General features: G+C 41.9%; 1 protein-coding gene across 7 annotated transcripts in view; it reads right to left on the reverse strand.

Moving 5' to 3' along the window:
- Positions 1–17,302, reverse strand: part of SDK1 (sidekick cell adhesion molecule 1) — a 566,813-nt gene that overhangs the window by 149,428 nt on the left and 400,083 nt on the right. For all 7 annotated transcript variants that reach the window (XM_080980906.1, XM_080980905.1, XM_080980909.1 and 4 more), the window contains exons 19-20: positions 8,620–8,735; positions 2,970–3,162 (exon numbers count right to left, since the gene is read on the reverse strand). In XM_080980906.1, the coding sequence (XP_080837032.1) occupies positions 2,970–3,162; positions 8,620–8,735 (309 nt within the window). The remainder of the gene's footprint in view (positions 1–2,969; positions 3,163–8,619; positions 8,736–17,302) is intronic.

Consider the following 17,302-nt stretch of genomic DNA (forward strand, 5'->3'; position numbering starts at 1 on the left):
AGTTCTGATGGCAGAAAATCTGTTCTTTGAACATAGAAGTATCTTTCCCAACAAGTCTCTCCCATGGCCAATTTGTCAGCATTTGGAATCAGACTTCTTTAGCACTGAAGCTGTCTATATGATTCGTCTTTGTAGGAAGAGTGGCGAACAGATGGTTATTCTCGAAGCATTGGGAAAGGAAACAACCACATCAAGAAGCTGTTCGTATCTCCTGCATTGTCTGGGTTTGTCTCTACAGCAGCAGGGGTGAGATTTCAGATGGGAAGCGGGGAATTGAAGTGAAGAGTACTTGTGCTGAACACCAAAGAAAATGTTTCTTCTCTCTGCAGGCTTTGATAAATTAGGCCAGGGGAAATGACAAAATAATAATAATAATTCTAATACACATCATTGCAAATTTGACATGCTATGCATGCCTTTTCCCCTTGTTTATTTTTAAATAAGATTTGTAAGTTGCCAAGATGTTCTGAATGGAGCTGTGTTGGGAACAGAACTGTGCTGTCTCACGATTAAATTTTGAATCTGGTGCTGAGTATCTCAGGGCCAGCTGTGCTGAACTGGGACAGCCAAGTACATACAAAATTGCCATAGCTATAGGGAGCCTCAGGTTCCAAATCCTCCTACAACAGTAGCTGTGAGGCAGAGGAGACAGATCCATTCCCTGGTCCTTCCCATTTGAATCTACTGGTACTGAAACCCGCATCTCATGTCCTGAGCTCCAAGGAGACACTTCTGCCATCAGACTCTGATGACTGGACCATAGACTCCCTGAAAGTTCAGGAAAAACCCGAGGAACTTTTCCTCAAAATGCCCCTGCAGCTTGAAACCCATCTGCTTAGAGTAAGCAAAAAAACCCAAACCCCCAGACCATTGACTGTGTCCAGATGCAGCACTCATTATGTAGGTTTTCCATCCCAGCTACCTGAGCAGAGACTCTAAAAACCTGCCCACTGCTCTAAGACACAGTTGAGGCAACTAGAATTTTCTGTCTGCTAACCATGGTCCTGAGCCAGCCCCTTGGTCTTTGTCCATGGTCCTGATCTTGCTTTGCTTTCCCTCAACTTCCAGTCTGTTCTAGAAACCAGGCTTATTGTCTCTATCTTGCTCTGGCAATACCTTCCCTTGTGGTGGTGGATATCACAAGAGATCGAGACAAAAGCATGCATGCACATAGAAGGATGACTTGGGAGCAATAAAATTTTACCTGTGGCCCAGCCAGCAATCATGCTTTTATAAGCATGATTGGGCACAATTTAGAGGGAGCTTCTCCAGCACAAGCTTTGTTGGAGGGAGGCTCTGGTCTTGCACAGCCTCCATTAAGCAAAGCATAATCCTAGCAAGATGGAGACAGTCGAGAGCTGGTGCACATTTGGTGAAATGGCATTCCTTCTGGTGGCGATGCGTTTTCAAAAGCATCAGGTCTCCAGATTTGGGAGTCCCTTTTGCCCACATAAAACTGCTCAATAAATCTTCCTCAAAGACCCCCCTCATCTTCCTCCCACATCTTGGCCTTCAAAGTCTTATTATGGGTGGAAACAGGGCATAGAATCATTTGGTTATAGTACTCTGGCTCAGGAACGCTCTCCCCACAGAGCCTCAGTCTCAGTCAAGCTGAATGTCTTGTCGGCAGAAGGTAAATAAAACTTTCTATTTACCCTCACTTTACAGATCTTCCTTTCATAATTTTATGTTTCTTCCTAGTGGATATACCGATGCTTTGCTTCTGTTTCTATTGTTGTTTTACTTGTTTTTTGTGTCTGAAAAATACATTGCAAGCTGCTCAAGGTGTTCCTTTGGGAACTGACAGGTGGGGAACTATACTCCCAAGTGGATGGATTAACATGGATTCATTGGAGTTTGCACAAGGGGGTATCTGCAAATTATACACACTGTGATTGCAAATCTTGTGTGTGGTGGCAGTGGACAGCATGGTTCTACCTGCCAATATATTCCCCAGTTTCTCTAAAACAAAACATATAAAATAATATGTACCCCTAGAAGAGTTGACTGCATCCCACTCTCACAGGAGGTTTCCACTGGCAAAAGCTGCAAGGATACAGTGCTATCACGGAATCATAGAACTGTAGATGCTCAGAAGCCTTGTACATGTTAATCACATGTTTTCTATCTCCAAACTTGATGGTGTCTTACCATGGAGACACACCGTGGACAAGCACAAACTCTTCTGTCCCACAAAGTGTAAAGTGGCTCTGATTTAATAATTAGAGTGGTGCCTCGCAAGACGAAATTAATCCGTTCCGCGAGAGTCTTCGTCTAGCGGTTTTTTCGTCTTGCGAAGCAACCCTATTAGCGGCTTAACGGATTAGCGCTATTAGCGGTTTAGCGGCTATTAAAGGCTTAAAGGCTTAGCGGATTAGCTGCTAAAAGGCTATTAAAGGCTATTAAAGGCTTAGCGGATTAGATAAGGGGGGGGGAAGCGAAAAAAAAATCTCAAGACTCGCAAGACATTTTCGTCTTGCGAAGCAAGCCCATAGGGAAATTCGTCCTGCGAAGCAACTCAAAAACGGAAAACCCTTTCGTCTAGCGGGTTTTCCGTCTTGCGAGGCATTCGTCTTGCGGGGCACCACTGTAATTAACAAACGTTAATTGAATAATAGTTTGTTCTTCGGGGGAAATTTAAGGAAGATAACTAGTTATTATGGTTGTTCTGGTATTATTATTAATTTATACAAATAAAATTATCTACCCAGAAATTAAAGTAAGTCTGTGTTTTCACTGGGAGCTGTTCCATGTTGGAAGGGTATTCAGTGCCATAGCTATAAAGCCCTTCCAGCACGGAACAGCTTCCAGTGAAAATACATATTTTCAGTCTGTGGTGGTTCTTTGAATTGCTTAGTAAGTTTGATGAATGGTTTCAACCTAATTAGGAAGTTAGGGTTATTTGCTCATCAGCCAGCCAGGGATCATGTGTAAAAGCTGTTTATTGGCATTGGTCACTCTTTACTTACTGTCTTCATGAGTCTTGAGCAGCTGTGGCGAGCTCCGTGGCCCATCCCCTGGGGTGGTGAAGCAGAGGACTGAGGTGTAGTAAGCAGTAAATTTCTTCAGGTTGGTTATGTAGCCACTGTGAACTCCATGAAAGTCCGGGGTAATGGTGACGGCAGTCACAGTTTCTGGCGCATCAACTGGCCAAGCCAGGAGCTGGAAATGGGAACATTGATTAAGAAAGCATGAAATCACAGCAGGGATGGTTCCCACTCACAGTCCAATACATGGGACCGCCAGGACCTCATTAGTTCACTTGTAAGAGAACAACATTACTATTAACACAATTGTTGCCAATTGGCTGGATGTACAAATTTAACCGTGTTGCTGTGCTTGATGAAAGCCTTGTGCATTACTTCCAGCTATAAACAGAGAATTTTTAAACTGTGCTGCTAAAATCTGATTCTTAAAAAAAGGCAAACACAAGTGCTTTAAGCTAAACTTAAGGAGTTACATAACCCCGACAGAGAACCTCCTCCTGCTTCCAGGAATGAATAATCAAAGGGATGAGAAAATAATCAGCCAGTTGCTAGAGAACAGAAGGGCTAGGAAAAGGGAGGCACTTGCCCAAAATGCACCAGATTCAAAAGAAGCTTGCAGCGAGCCACAATCATGCCAGGAAGATGAGGGCCAGGCCCACCAACCTTAGGAGACACTGAAGGTCTAAGCTTGAAAAGGGGCAGGGTTTTGGTGGGTGTCATGCTCAGGAACACTGAATTCATCTTCCACTATTCCCCTCAGTAGACCTAAGCCTCCAGCCTCTGCTCTCTCTCTTCCATTTGACTTACAGAACTGCTCCAGGTCTGGGTTCAGAGCCCTGCCAGGATGCTGTCATAACCCTGTCACATTACCAGCACCTGTGGCAAAAATGCTCAACACACAACACAGAACCTTAAAACAAACCCTTCTGGACAGGGGAGGGGGTGGTGCTTCCCTGTTCAAGAGCCAGGGAGAGCAGCCTGAGCCAAACACTGACTGCAGCATTATGTGGGGCTGGAAGGCATCAAGGAAGGAACAGCCAGGCCTGTTCCTAAGTGACCCCAGAGACAGGGATGTCCTTACCATTTAGCCATCTCAGATGAAGGATGCTGGCAGTCCCTATGCTCATTCTGCCTGAGCCCCTCCTGAGTTGGCACCTTGGGAGTGGAGATGCTTGATTGCTACTGCCTTGGGCTGTCTGTCTTGCCTGGATATTTACCCTCAAGGTAGCATAAAGCAAAAGGTCCTTGAGTGAGTAAGGAAGCAGGGTCAGCCAGGCCAGGGCACACACTCCAGCAGGCATCGTACATGCACTGCTTATATGACCCATGCCACTGCCATTGCATCGCATCACTGCCTGATCAAACAGGCAACAGTGGAGCACTGAACAAGGGGAGACAAGACGTTGGATGCTGCTCTAGATGTGTCCTGCAGCCAGCCCTGCACTCCCCAAGCTAGACTGCTGCCCCCTAGTGCAGTGGAGTCCCATTGCCACTGTTGGTGCAACATCCAGCAGTCAGTCTGCTCAGCTCCTGAAAGCGCAATGGAGAAGAAGTCACCTTGTTCTTCACCTTTGGTCGCAAATTGTCTCAGGCTGACTCTGCCCAGAGAGAAAGCCAGTCTTAATCGTATTTCTTTGAGAGTGTGTCTTGGCACAATTGGTAGGATCCTTGGTAATTGAACGGAAGTCAAACAGCAAGCATGATCCAACTCGCTGAAAGGCTTATTAGACCTTGCTCCCCTGATCACCTTTTATAGCACAACACTATTCAACTGCTCAGTGCTGTTAATTGCTGTTAATTTGTGCTAATTGTCCCCAAGAGCAGTTAACAGAGCCTAAAGGGGACTGCTTGATGCATGGACACATTTGTTTCACTGGCTACTGGCAATCGCAGAAGGAAGTTCCCCCCTGCCAGTAGTTTTTTATGTAGGTTGACCAGGGACAAAGATTTTCACAGAAATAATAATAATAATAATAAATGGTTCCCAATCCTGTATTCTGACACTGGGACAAAATTTGGGCAGGACCACACAAGGGTAGGGCCCAAAATTTAACCCACCCTTCAGACTGCAGTTTTACAAATCAGCCTGCCAACTCAATGTTTCTCCCGTACCTGCAAAGACCTTTCATGGAAAGATTTAAGATGATTTAAGATGACCCTACAAATGAACCTCCAAGCCATGATCCCCACCACAGTAACAATGTCACATGGGTCCCTTCTTCAGTTTCCAGTGAGTAGCTGGAGGTGGAGAAACATTAAGAAGGCCCTCGTTTCCCTTCCACTTTTAAAAGAAACAACAACTCTAGATTCCCCCCTTCTTTTCTCTGCCACCTTAAGCAAAGAAAATGCAAGCATCTTCCCCAGGATTGGGGAAATTCAAACTTACTCTGAAAAGGAGGAGGAGGAGGAGGAGGAGGAGGAGGAGGAGGAGGAGGAGGGAGCTGTTATGCACTGCAAGCATTGTGTATCTGCTTGTGGAAGAGCATGGATGCCATGCTCAGCTGCACCTAACCAGCAAGCTGATGACAATCACAGATGTGCCCAAGCTCTAGGCAACCAGAACTTAGCAGCGCAAGAGAAAGCAAGTTGTTCCTCCTTTTGCTCCTCTTCCCCCCAGCCCTGTGCATGGAACTGTCACATCATGTTCAGAAGACTCACTGAGATTCAAGTGAGTGTCAAATGAAAATAAACCATTACATAATGACAAACGCAGAGCCTCACTTCTCCTTTTTTGAATCCTAGCTATGAAAGAAAATGGAAAGGTCCAAATGTTAGTGACTGTGTTTTTACTCTTCCTCATTTCCAAAGAATTTAGCACCGCACAGTTCCATTAATCGAAGCCAAGTGCATTTGCCACATAAAAGATGCAATGGGTGGTACCAGCTTGGCAAGAAGACACTCAAAAAATTGACTACTGGTAATGTATAAATCATTACACAAATTATGCAGTACAAGTAAATGTGATGGAAATGTCCTCCCCAAACTATCCATATTACAGTTAAAGAAGCTATAAGAGAAATATGAACTGTGCAGCTGTTTACGTCTCAAGGAACTAAAGGAAAGGAAAGGAAAGAGAAAGTTGACAGTTGAAAGCACAGAGATCACTTCTTCTTGACAAGTGTGAATTAGCCTGTGAATCACTTCATATGTTTTTTTTTTTCCAAATGAAACTGCATTTTAAAAGCAAATTGGGCATAAAAACAAGTTTGGGTAACAGTCAGATGAAAATGCTGGATTCACATGTTTAGGAAAGAAAGAAAGAAATCAAAACTCACAATGGAAATAACATACCAATCTCAATTCTCAGGACTTTTACTCAGGTGCACACCCCTTGGCATCTAGAGGATAAATGTTGCAGCTACGGATTTGGATACTATAGTAGTGAGTATCTAGATTTTCAAAGCCCCTTACACACACCTGAAACAACTCTGAATGGTGGAAGCACAACTTTAATAGTCAGCCATATTCATTTTCGTTTTATGGATGCAGAACCAATCCTGGAGGCTCATGGCCCAACCCAGATGCTTCAGTCACTGCTCCTCTATCTCTACCAGCCATCTAAAACATTCCATGCACGTGGCACAATCTTTCCCTTCTGGGAAAAGGGAGGAATATTGTGCAAATTGGGGTGGCTATTTTACAGGCTTCGTGGAGTGTGCGTAGAGGAATATGTGGTGAGTGGAGTGGGTGAGATCTGCGCCATTTCTCCACCATTGCAGAAATGTTTGAATCATGGTGAGGACTTGCCAAGATGGTCACTCATTTATTTGTTACAAATTATTTTCATCCCACCTTTCAATCCTGGCAGAGTAGAATAAAACAAATACGAATGTTAAAATACCCCTAACAAACCATCCATTCAACAGTGGCAGCTCATACAGTGCCAAATGACTGCTGGCATAAAAGGGAATGAAGGTTTTTACAGCTTGCCTAAAAGCTATTAGTGAAGAGTCTTGATGGGCATGGGAGAGTCCTACGCACCACACTTCTGAAGGGCATGGACTCAGTTGTAGGTCTGATTTTGCAGACAGGGTCATAGAAACATAGAATTGTAGAGTGAAAGGTAATGATTATTTCCCTCTCCTACATTTTTTTTTATCCATATGTTCTCAGTCTGCCTTCCATGTTCCATGTCATGGATCTCCTTGCAAGTGTACACACCTTTTATATATAATGCTAGTTCCCCTTCCTGTTTGGTCTATTCCTTTTGAATAGGTTATATTCCTTAATTTTTGCATCCCAGCCATGAGTCTCAACCCACTAAGTTTCAGTAATACCTATTAGTTCATATTTGCCATCCTGCATTAAGAGCTCAAATTCATCTTGCTTGTTTTCCATACTTTGTGCATTAGTAAAAAGACAATTGAAATCATGAGTCATTCCCTCCAGCTGCTTCCTTCTTGTAGTTTTCTGCCCTTTATCAGGTTTCTGAAGCACCACCTCAGTTTCCTATGCATCAATGAAGCTATTCTCCCCAGTACCAGGTGTTCCCCTGTCATCTTCTGATCAGTTTCGTGAGACTCTTAGCAAACACATTCTTGCCAACTGTTGTGAAGTGCAACTCATCTCTTGCCAGAAGTCCGTCCCCGAGAAAGCAGAGACCATGGTTCAGGAAACCAAACCTTTTCTAATGACACCACCTACACAGCCAGTGGTTTACTTCCAGTATTTTCTTCTCTCTTCCTGGGCCATGACCTTTAACAGGAAGGAGTAATGAAAAAACCGCCTGTGCCCCAAGACCCTTCAGCTTCTTATCTAGAGTCTCACAGTCTTTGGGGTAGATGCAGTCTTTCAGATCCTTAATTGTCTGATGAGTACTTCAATCCAGGCCTGTCAGATTGATCCACCATCACATTCACTGGATCACAAGTGGTTATAGTTTTTAGATATCTGAGTGGGAGAGATGGGAAGCAGGCTTCATTTCTTCAGCCCTGCAGAAGGACCAGCTTCAACAAGTACTTTTTGCCCCTGAACTGTTTCATTCCAGCTGGGCACTGTACAAATTACTATTTACTTTTAAGAACTGGTGCCTGAGTTTTCTTTTTTCCTCTTCCCTCCCTGGCCCTTTCCCCTTTTCGCTGTGTCTTTTATAGTGTATGTCTGTGGATAGGTTCTGTCTTTAATTAATTGTATATAAGCTGCAATTGAAGCCTTTGGGGTTGAAGAACAGAGTACTAATGCTCGGAAATTCTCTAAAAGTTCTCCCAAATATGTATGTGTGTATTATTAGACAGACAGATAGATGGCTCACACTCTGGGAATCTACAAGAGAACTTGTCTCCACTATGGTACTTGGTAAACATGATGCCAAAAATACCCAAAGGTATACCTTTTGAGACAACAAATATGCAACAAGCATATTCAGAAATACAATCAATCAATCAGAAATACAAACGATAACAATCCAGTTTCTTATATCTGTAGAACTACATCACAGTAAGTGATGACTGGCATGCCAAACATTAATAAAGTTTACGGATAAATAAAGTAAATTTATTTAATACAGTAAATAAACAGTTAATTTAAAATGCATTCAATTTAATAAATCTATAATTTTATGGGGGGGGGGAACTGTCTTGTGGTCTTTGAATGAATATAAATTTAATTTAAAATAATAATAATAATTTCAAACCTTGTATCCCTGATTGATCCCGTTGATGAATTGCTGTGGAGGAGGGTTCCAGAAGAATTGGATGGTGGTAGAGTTCACTGCTTCTGCTTGGATGTTCTGTGGAGGAGCTGTAGGCACTGGAACACCAGTCAGGAAGACGACAAAGTAAAATTGATTGCAGGCAGGGAGAAGAAATGGAAGAAAGGAGAAGTGAAAAAGAAGAAACCTTTAGCCGCCACTCATGATTCAAAGCAAATAACAGTGGTTTGAAGAGAGACCTGTGATTTATGTTTCCGATAGTCAGTGGTGACTTTAAAAGAAAGTTAATTGGGTTATTTCTCATTTTCTGTTTGGAGATTCCTTCAACAGGCAGGGGAAGAGATGAAATGGTTCTTGTGGATTATTATTCTACAGATGAGGTTTTTCCCAAAGACCTAAGATAGAAGCACAGATGGTGATGGGTGAATACATCTCTCTCAATTATCCATGGCTGTAATGGGAACCTGCAGTTTCAAGAAGAAACTCTCACAGACCAACAGCAACCCTATAACCTCTCTCAGGAAATCAGCAAATTTCTTGTATGTTCATACTTGAATTGTTTTTTCCTTTATATGCTTGTTAATAATGGGATATTATATATAAATATATATGTACATATTTGATCCTAGAACAACGTTTGCTGTCTTGTATTAGGGAACTAACTGTCCAACCCTATGCAAGATTACTTGGAAACATCTCATTAAGTTAAATGAGGCTTACCCACATGTAAGCATGTTTGCATATGACTGCAGCCTAAATTACACAGTTTCAAACAAATAATGCATTACATCAGTGTACACTGGACAGTTGGAATGATATTTCCTATAGGATTTTATTTATAAACTAAGAAGGACCTTAACAAAAGTGAAAAACAGTAAGTTTTAAAACAATCGTTATAACCTCCAAATTAAACTTCACCTATTCATAAGGATTCTGGGTGCAATATAACAACTATAGCTGCAAATGACTGATGGCTGACCAAAGCAGTGCTTGGCAGGTTGTGCCCCAAAATCAGGATGATGCCCTGATTTGATTGTTAACTTGGATTGTTAACTCTTCTAATCACAGAGAGTTGAGAACAACTATTCTATAATACACTCATAAAAATGTGAGAAGTTTATATTGAACTTGTATGTCACTTTTGGCTTGATGAGTCAGATCTGCTGTAACCTGCTTGAATAAGAAGAAAACTGTGGACAATATGGATGCCATAATTGGTAAAAAGTTTCTTGGCTAGATAGCATCAGTCCTCATTGGTCATCTGCACTGTTAAATTGAGGATAAGTTATGTGTGTACAAGACTACAGTAACAGAAGTCATCCATCACTTTAATTCCACAACCTGAAACTGATTCCTGAAGTCACTGCATGTATGATTAATCACAAGACTTTATGGAATCACAGGACATTTTGTGCTACTCTCATATCCAGTGGAATATATCTTGCTCAGGATGCCTTTGGAGAAGGGTTCAAATATTTCCCCCAGTGATCAATTGACATAATAATGTTCTGATGGTGCATGGTAAAGCTTTACATATGGCATCCTTCCTAAAACCCACTCCCAACTTTCCTTGACATCATCAAAGAATTGTGAAAATTATATCACGCCCTAGAGCTCAGGCCCCCGTTACTGGACAACACAGAGGCTTTGGGAACACCAAGGGAGAAAGTTTATGAAGTAACCACCCCAATAGAGACTCCCACAAAGGAGGAAGAGGAGCTCTAAGGAAGAGCATGCCTCCTGTCCTCTGCACTTGAGGAGAGGATTGGTTTGTCCCCATCCTTTGAAGCCAAAAACTTGTTCCCAGAACCATGCTTTCACATCATGTCCAGGATCAGAAGGTGGCTTCTCTCCCATGCTGGAGCAAAGCCACATGGGACTGGATGTGGACCCAGTCTGAGGAGACATTCACCTGGCCACAGGGTTACATAAGATTTGGCAGGACTGCAAGCTCATATCTTGTCCATTTGCTTTGTATTCAGTACACCTTTGGTTTGTATCTAAACTACAGTGAACTGTCCGTGGTCCTGAACAGCTACAGCCTACCGTTGCCTCTTCCTACGCTTTGCCGCAATGGTTCTGGAGGTGTGTGTACGTTACTTTTTCAGGAAAAGAAAGTAAATAGAGAGAGTATAAAAGAGGAGCAAAAGAAAAGGGTGAAGCTAACAGACTACTGTGTGTTTCCAAAGAAGAGACCTTAGTGGAAGCAGTAAGTTTAAAAAAAGACTAAAAGTCTTGCTTAATTTATCATCAGTAAAATAAAACTCTCTGTGTGTGTGTGTGTGTGTGTGTGTGATGAATAAGTCATAAAGCCACTTGCAGGGCTGGCCCAAGACATTTTAATGTCCATGAATAGTCCAATCCCAATCAATTTAGAAGCAAGTTCTTGGGAGTGGTACTTACTCTTAGGTTAAGAGGGTATAGGGTCACAGCCTTAGTTAACAAGGGGCACAAACTCCTGGCTTATTAAACTTGTCTTTCACTTTCTGCTAAAAAGTCCCAAAGCAGTTTGTAAGCACATAAAAAATACAACAATAAAATCACAAAAACATATTTAAAACAGATCTAACAATATTGGGAAGTTTTCCTGTGCCTATTGAGTTGAGTGGGGCCTGAGCAAGAGCACAAACATTTCATTTCAAATGGGGTTTACACATGAGAACTTTCCTGTGATTCAGGATGTTTTCTGTTGTACAGCCATTTATGGTTCCCAACATCTGTCACATGATGTTTTCCATTGTCACCAGCCCTTTATGGTAGGGTCATTTCTATTGCATTGAGTGAGTTTGTGAAGTGATAAATATGGCAGTTGCTGGACAAGGGGGAAACTGTTACGGAAGGGACTGTAAGCAGTTTTACCTCCTTGGGGAGTCCTGCCTCACACTTTGAAAAACTCAGTGACTTCCTGGCGGATGCTAGACTGAAGGTTCTGAAAGCGTTTCCCACAGAGCTTGCCTACAGAAGTCATTCTTAAGCATTTTCCTGCTGCCTGCACACTGCACACCTCTGAGCGTCACCTTTTTCTTTGAGAATTCTGAAGCACTTTGAGGAAGAGGATGAGCTACCTTTAGGGACCAACTGTGGTAAAGGAACTCAGAATGTCATGAAAGAATGCAACATGCAAACAAAGTTTCTGTTCATTACCCTTACTTTTGGAAGCTAAAAAAGCTGCCCAGGCAAAGATACCAAAGTATCTACTGACAACATCTACAGGAATGTGACAAACTCGGTGTTGTTTTCCTCTATTTCAAAATGGAAAATGTTCTGGTTTTGTGAGAAGGTGATGTTTTTGAACTCAGAAGAAGAAGCACTGTGGCTTAAAGGATGCCTGTCATGAGAAGGGAGGAGGGGAGGGGGAGATAAAACCATGTGTGGAAAAATGGCAGCTCAAGAAATAATAAATTATGCCATAATTATTTCTTTCAGAGAAAAATCAACTTCTGAATCTCAATGAATGCATTTCATACATGGATAAAACAAGACTGACTAATGTGCATAAGCATCTTTTGTGTACAGGAGTATAAATATCCATATTAATGGATTTATCAGCAGAAGTGCCATTTGAACTCCATGGAAAGTTGCAGTGTTACATTTTATTTATTTATTTTGTTTGGGTTTTTTATTAAAGATTTTGTTGATTTACAAAAGTGTGCAATGTCTCTCTCTCGTGTTTTTCCCCCCATGTAACATTTTTACAAACCGGTTTCATTTGTTGAGACATTGGAAGAAACGGGGGAAAGAGGTGGAGGGGGGAAAGATGGGTGGGAGTGGGGTCAGGTGGCGATGTTTCTATTTTACTTACTATATGTAGGGTTTGGTGTCAGCGTTGCTTGTGCAGGTTCTTTGCTGCTGCAGTGTTACATTTTAAATGAAGGATGGCAATCCTGCATTTTATGTGGATTTCTCAGAGTGGCGCGTGTGCCAGTCCTTCCCTTTTGCACTGCTCACAAATGCAGTCCTTCCCATCACAACTGCAGATTTGGCAAACCAAACCAAAACAGATCTGAACTTGTTTCCCCAAGTGTGTGCAGTTTTCTTGTGAATGGTTTGAGGAATCCCCACAAATTGCATAGCAGAGCTGGCGTGACAGAACCAACCTTTTACATTCCTCCTGATAAAGTTCACTTAGCTGGAAATGCATTAGAACTCAGCTGGTCAACCTACAAGGTATTATGTAGCATTCTAAAACTGTTCTTAGCAGAAAAGGTCAGGAAAGGCAGTTGTGAATAAGAGGCATTCAGTGGCCTCTGGCAGAAAGGTAAGGGGAAAACGGGAAGGGATTTAGGCCAAACATATTACTGCTGTGACTAGCTACTTGTGGACATGAAGAAAGGAAGAAGAGCAATTTTAAAGATGAGCACTCAGCATAGGCTTGAAAGGTCTCCAAATAATGTTTTGACACCTTAATCTGTCAGTTTCTACCTCTAAACATGGCAGCCTCCTCGGATTTCAGGTTTGTCACTTTCCAAGGTTTCAATTTTTCTCTTTAAGGACTAGCTTAGAATATACCACTGTGGTACATACTCCACAATTCTAAGCACATAGATTTCATGGATTCGCCAGATTTTCAACAGAAACTCATTTGCAAATCTGCTTGACTATTTGGACTGTAAGCTTAGCAGTGCACCCACAGTTATAACTGAAGTGTGCTTTCTGGTGCATCTGTTTATGCGAGCAGCAGATTACTGCATGCCTCTCCCCTAAAGCATGTGGGTTCTGCATTTCAAAAAATGAATGAGAGCACTTGCTATTTGAAAGGTAGTCTTTGGGCATTTCTACACTTTTCTTTACTACAAATGCAAACAAATTTTAACCCACACGGTTCACCACTCCTATGCAATTTAGGAACTGGAATTATTTTGAAAAACACTGGGGATCTCTGCAATGAAAGTTTCACAGCACACCCAGGAAAACAACGAATTCCCAGCAGTCCTCCAGGGAATCCCAACTGAAAAGGTGGACTAAGTTTGGAAGGCTTAGGAATCTTATATAAGGGGTTATTAAAAAAAAAAAAAAAGCATTCACTTAGCAACCAGGATGAGGTGGATGTAGAGTATTTTACTCCAAGCAGCCCCCACCAGGATGCTCTGAAAATCCACCATTCTACTGGAGACCAAGCCAGAGAGAAACAGGAAGATATGGTCATTTGAACCAACACTGATCGCTTCCTTAGACCAGCACTCTGGAGTTGTAGCAGGCAACCCTCGGAGTGCTTTCTCTTAGGATAACTGGACATTCATGTAAACTGTCTAGGTCATATTGATCTGCAAGCCACATAGCACTTCTCATTTGTTCAATTTCTGGACTTTCTTACCAGAAACAGCTTTTTAAAAAATAGTTTGCATCAGGGGTGGGGAATCTGAAAGGTGGATCTTGAGATGTTGTTGCACACCCATTCCCAACAGTATGGCCAAAGATCAGGCACAACAGAAGTTGATTTACATGTCCATTGTTGATGCCATAATGTCAGTGTCTCAGTGTACTTGAGAAGCTCAATATCTCACTGACTATGTCCCATTTCTTATTAGGTTTTCCCAGGCAGGGAAATACTCCAGGAAAGAAGTCTCCAAGGCAGATATGAATACCCTGATCTACCTTCTTATCGTATAAACTAGACTTCACGCAATGAAACATGTTTTAATAATGGATGAAGATCTAAATTTGCTTTTGCATCAAGAAGAGGTTTCTAAATTTCAGAAATATATAGTGAGGAAAAAGTCATCCAAACACCACAGGCAAAAAAAGGGAAAAAAAGATCATTGGGCCCTCCTAGGTAAATTTGAAATGTCCCACTAATAAACTTTTCACACAAGTGTATCTGAGATCCTAATTTTGCATATGCAAATACCAGTAAAAACAGCATGTGGGCCACAGTCTTCTTTGTGCCAAAAACAAATAAACACAAGTCTGAGGGGACATCAGAGGAGGAAAGAGCCGTTGTAATGAATGATAGCAAACATATGTAAGGTCAAAGAGCTGTGCTGAACACCACTCTGAAAAGGCTTTTCAGGTTCAGAGAGTCAGCTCCTCTGAACTCAGGACTACTCTGCTTTAATGCTGTGCCAGCAAGTCTCTCAAGAGAACCTAAGTGATATTATTGTGTTGGCACTAAACAACTGCTCTGTTAAGAACAGCAGTAGTTGCCATTTTTCTGGCAGGTTCCTGTCTTCTTGAACTCTTCATGGCTTGGCTATTCCTTTAGAATGGTAGACTCCTAAATTTCTACAGTCCTTCTCAGGGACCAGGGACCAGATGTCAGAAAGATTCTCCAACCTGAGAGCCTGGCAAGCCGTTGCCAGTCAGAGTGCACAACACTGGGCTATATACCCTAAGAGGGTGACCTAGTGTGAAGTGGTTCCCTGTGTGTTCAAGTCTTGAGGGCTTGGCAGCACATTTGTGGGGGTTTCTACTTGCCAGCATGGATTGTCTCAGGGGCTTACACAAGTCAATTGAGATGGATGATTAAGATTGTGAAAGGAATTTGGTGTGCTGGTCTTCTCCTTGCACTTTCTTATAACTGAACTTGATGAACTCCTAGATGCCAGGGGTCTACCTGGAGGAATTTACAGTGCGCATTCCTATTCACAGGATCTCCTGGGATATTTAATGCTCCCTCATGGTATTCTGATCTTGTAGGATTGTAGGAAACTGCTTTTATCAGAATTATGAAAAATAAAGTGTACAGCCACCCTGACAACTTCTTTAAAGAAACACAAATGAGCACCAGCTTCAGCTTCCCAGCTGTCTGCCTGTGAAGATGAACTGAAAGCAGAATGGCCCTTGTAAAAGGAAGCATCCAGATGGCTTTAAAATGGCATTCGATAAACTTAAGGGGTGGGATTCAATTAAGCTTATACTCAGAGTAGACATATTGAAATTAACAGGCTTAACAGTCATTTTCATTAACTTCAGTAGGTCTACTATTAGTAAAACTTAGCTGAATACCACCTATGGAGGATAAGTCTATCCATGGCTAATAGTCATGATGGCTACATGCAACACAACCATTTGGAGGTAGGGAACTGCAAATGAAGAGGGCTACAGGCTTCATGTTTTGCTTCTTGACTTCCTGGACCTAGAGGCATCTGGCTGGCCTCTATAGGAATAAGGATGCTGGACTGAAGGGGGTCCCAGTTTGGTCTGACCCTGAAGGGCTCTCCTTATCAGACAGACATCATTATAGCAGCCAGGGAGAAGGAGGACATTTCTTTGATGGGCCTTGAGTCCTCCTACCTTGGCCATTCATCTACTCAGCTTCTAACACAAATATTAGCAGGCACAGAGAAGAAAGCCAGAAAGGTGGAAAGGCCAACAGCTTCTATTTTTCCACCTTTTTATAGTACAATGTGGCTTCCTTCTCTCTTGCCCCTGCCTGCCAAATTTTGTTTTTTTTAAATTCTCACCCTGGATTTAGGAGCTGTTTATTTTATTTGGGAGTGAAAAATGGTCACAAGCAGCAATTGCCTGGACATTCTCCAACTGCAGAGCAATAAAGGGAAACCCATCATTTTGCTCTGAGGCTCTGACATTAATAATCTCTCAAATGAGACTGAGACCAAGCCGCTTGCTCCTCTTTTGGCCCCTTTCCACACCAAACAGAGAAGACTTCAAAGGGAAAGCCTAATCAAACACAGTTCAATAAAGGCCACATTATCACATGGCAATGCCCATGTCTGAGTAATCTGTCTACATTATGAAGCACTAACATTAAAATAGACTACAAATGTCCAGCTTTTAATCTACACCCAACCACAATCCATCAAATAGTCAAAGATCCTTGCCCAAGAATGGCACAGGGCCTTTTACGCTCTCTTGCATTCTAAATACCATTCTCTGTCAGTCCCCTAATGCAGAATGGAAAGCTTTCAACTTGCAACGCAGGATTTATATATTTATAAATGACTACAGACAGCTGGTCAATAAATGATGATACTAACATCACACAATATCAAGCAAGCTATGTTAGCACCAATTGCGGGGTTTAAGGAAAGGGACTGGAGGCCTGAAATTAACAAATGCACCAAAGAAAATGGCTAAGGTACTGGGTCAACCTGAAATATCAAAAGAAAGGGAATGTCAAACCTTAAAGGTAACAAAAAGAATGTGATTAAAATGAATGCAAGAAATGAACATCATGGTAGGTACAAACTCATACACTATAGAGCTCTTGCTGGCAGTGAAGAATACAAGAGAAGTGCCTTGATTTTAGCAGGTTGGTCTTGTATAGGCAAGCAAAAGAAAGAAGACTGCATCAATAGCAGGCAAACCCAATTAGGTACACTAATAATTTAATGACTGTTTGAATCAGGGGAAATTGTCCGGTGGTTAAATAGAAACAGCATGAATGAAATGCTAGGAGATGCAACCCTATGTCTGTTTAAATATTGAAACATTTCTCCAGACAAAGCTATTTGAAAATCAGCTGGGGATTTGTTAAATTATTATTGCCCCTATTTGGCTTTGCCTGTTGCACTTAATCTTCCTTATGGATAGTTTTGTGGTTCTTTCAAAATGTCTGGAGAGCTTTGATTTTTAAGGAATTTTAATTGTATTTCCATTCCCAGTTTATAACTTTAAAAATATATTTCTGGTTTAGTTGTGCCCCCCCCCCCCGATATTTCTCCTGTAGTATTTGAACTTGTAACACACACACCCCACATGGCTA

Source organism: Podarcis pityusensis, assembly GCF_964106645.2.
Source record: "Podarcis pityusensis genome assembly, chromosome: 14".
NCBI classification, from domain to species: domain Eukaryota; kingdom Metazoa; phylum Chordata; class Lepidosauria; order Squamata; family Lacertidae; genus Podarcis; species Podarcis pityusensis.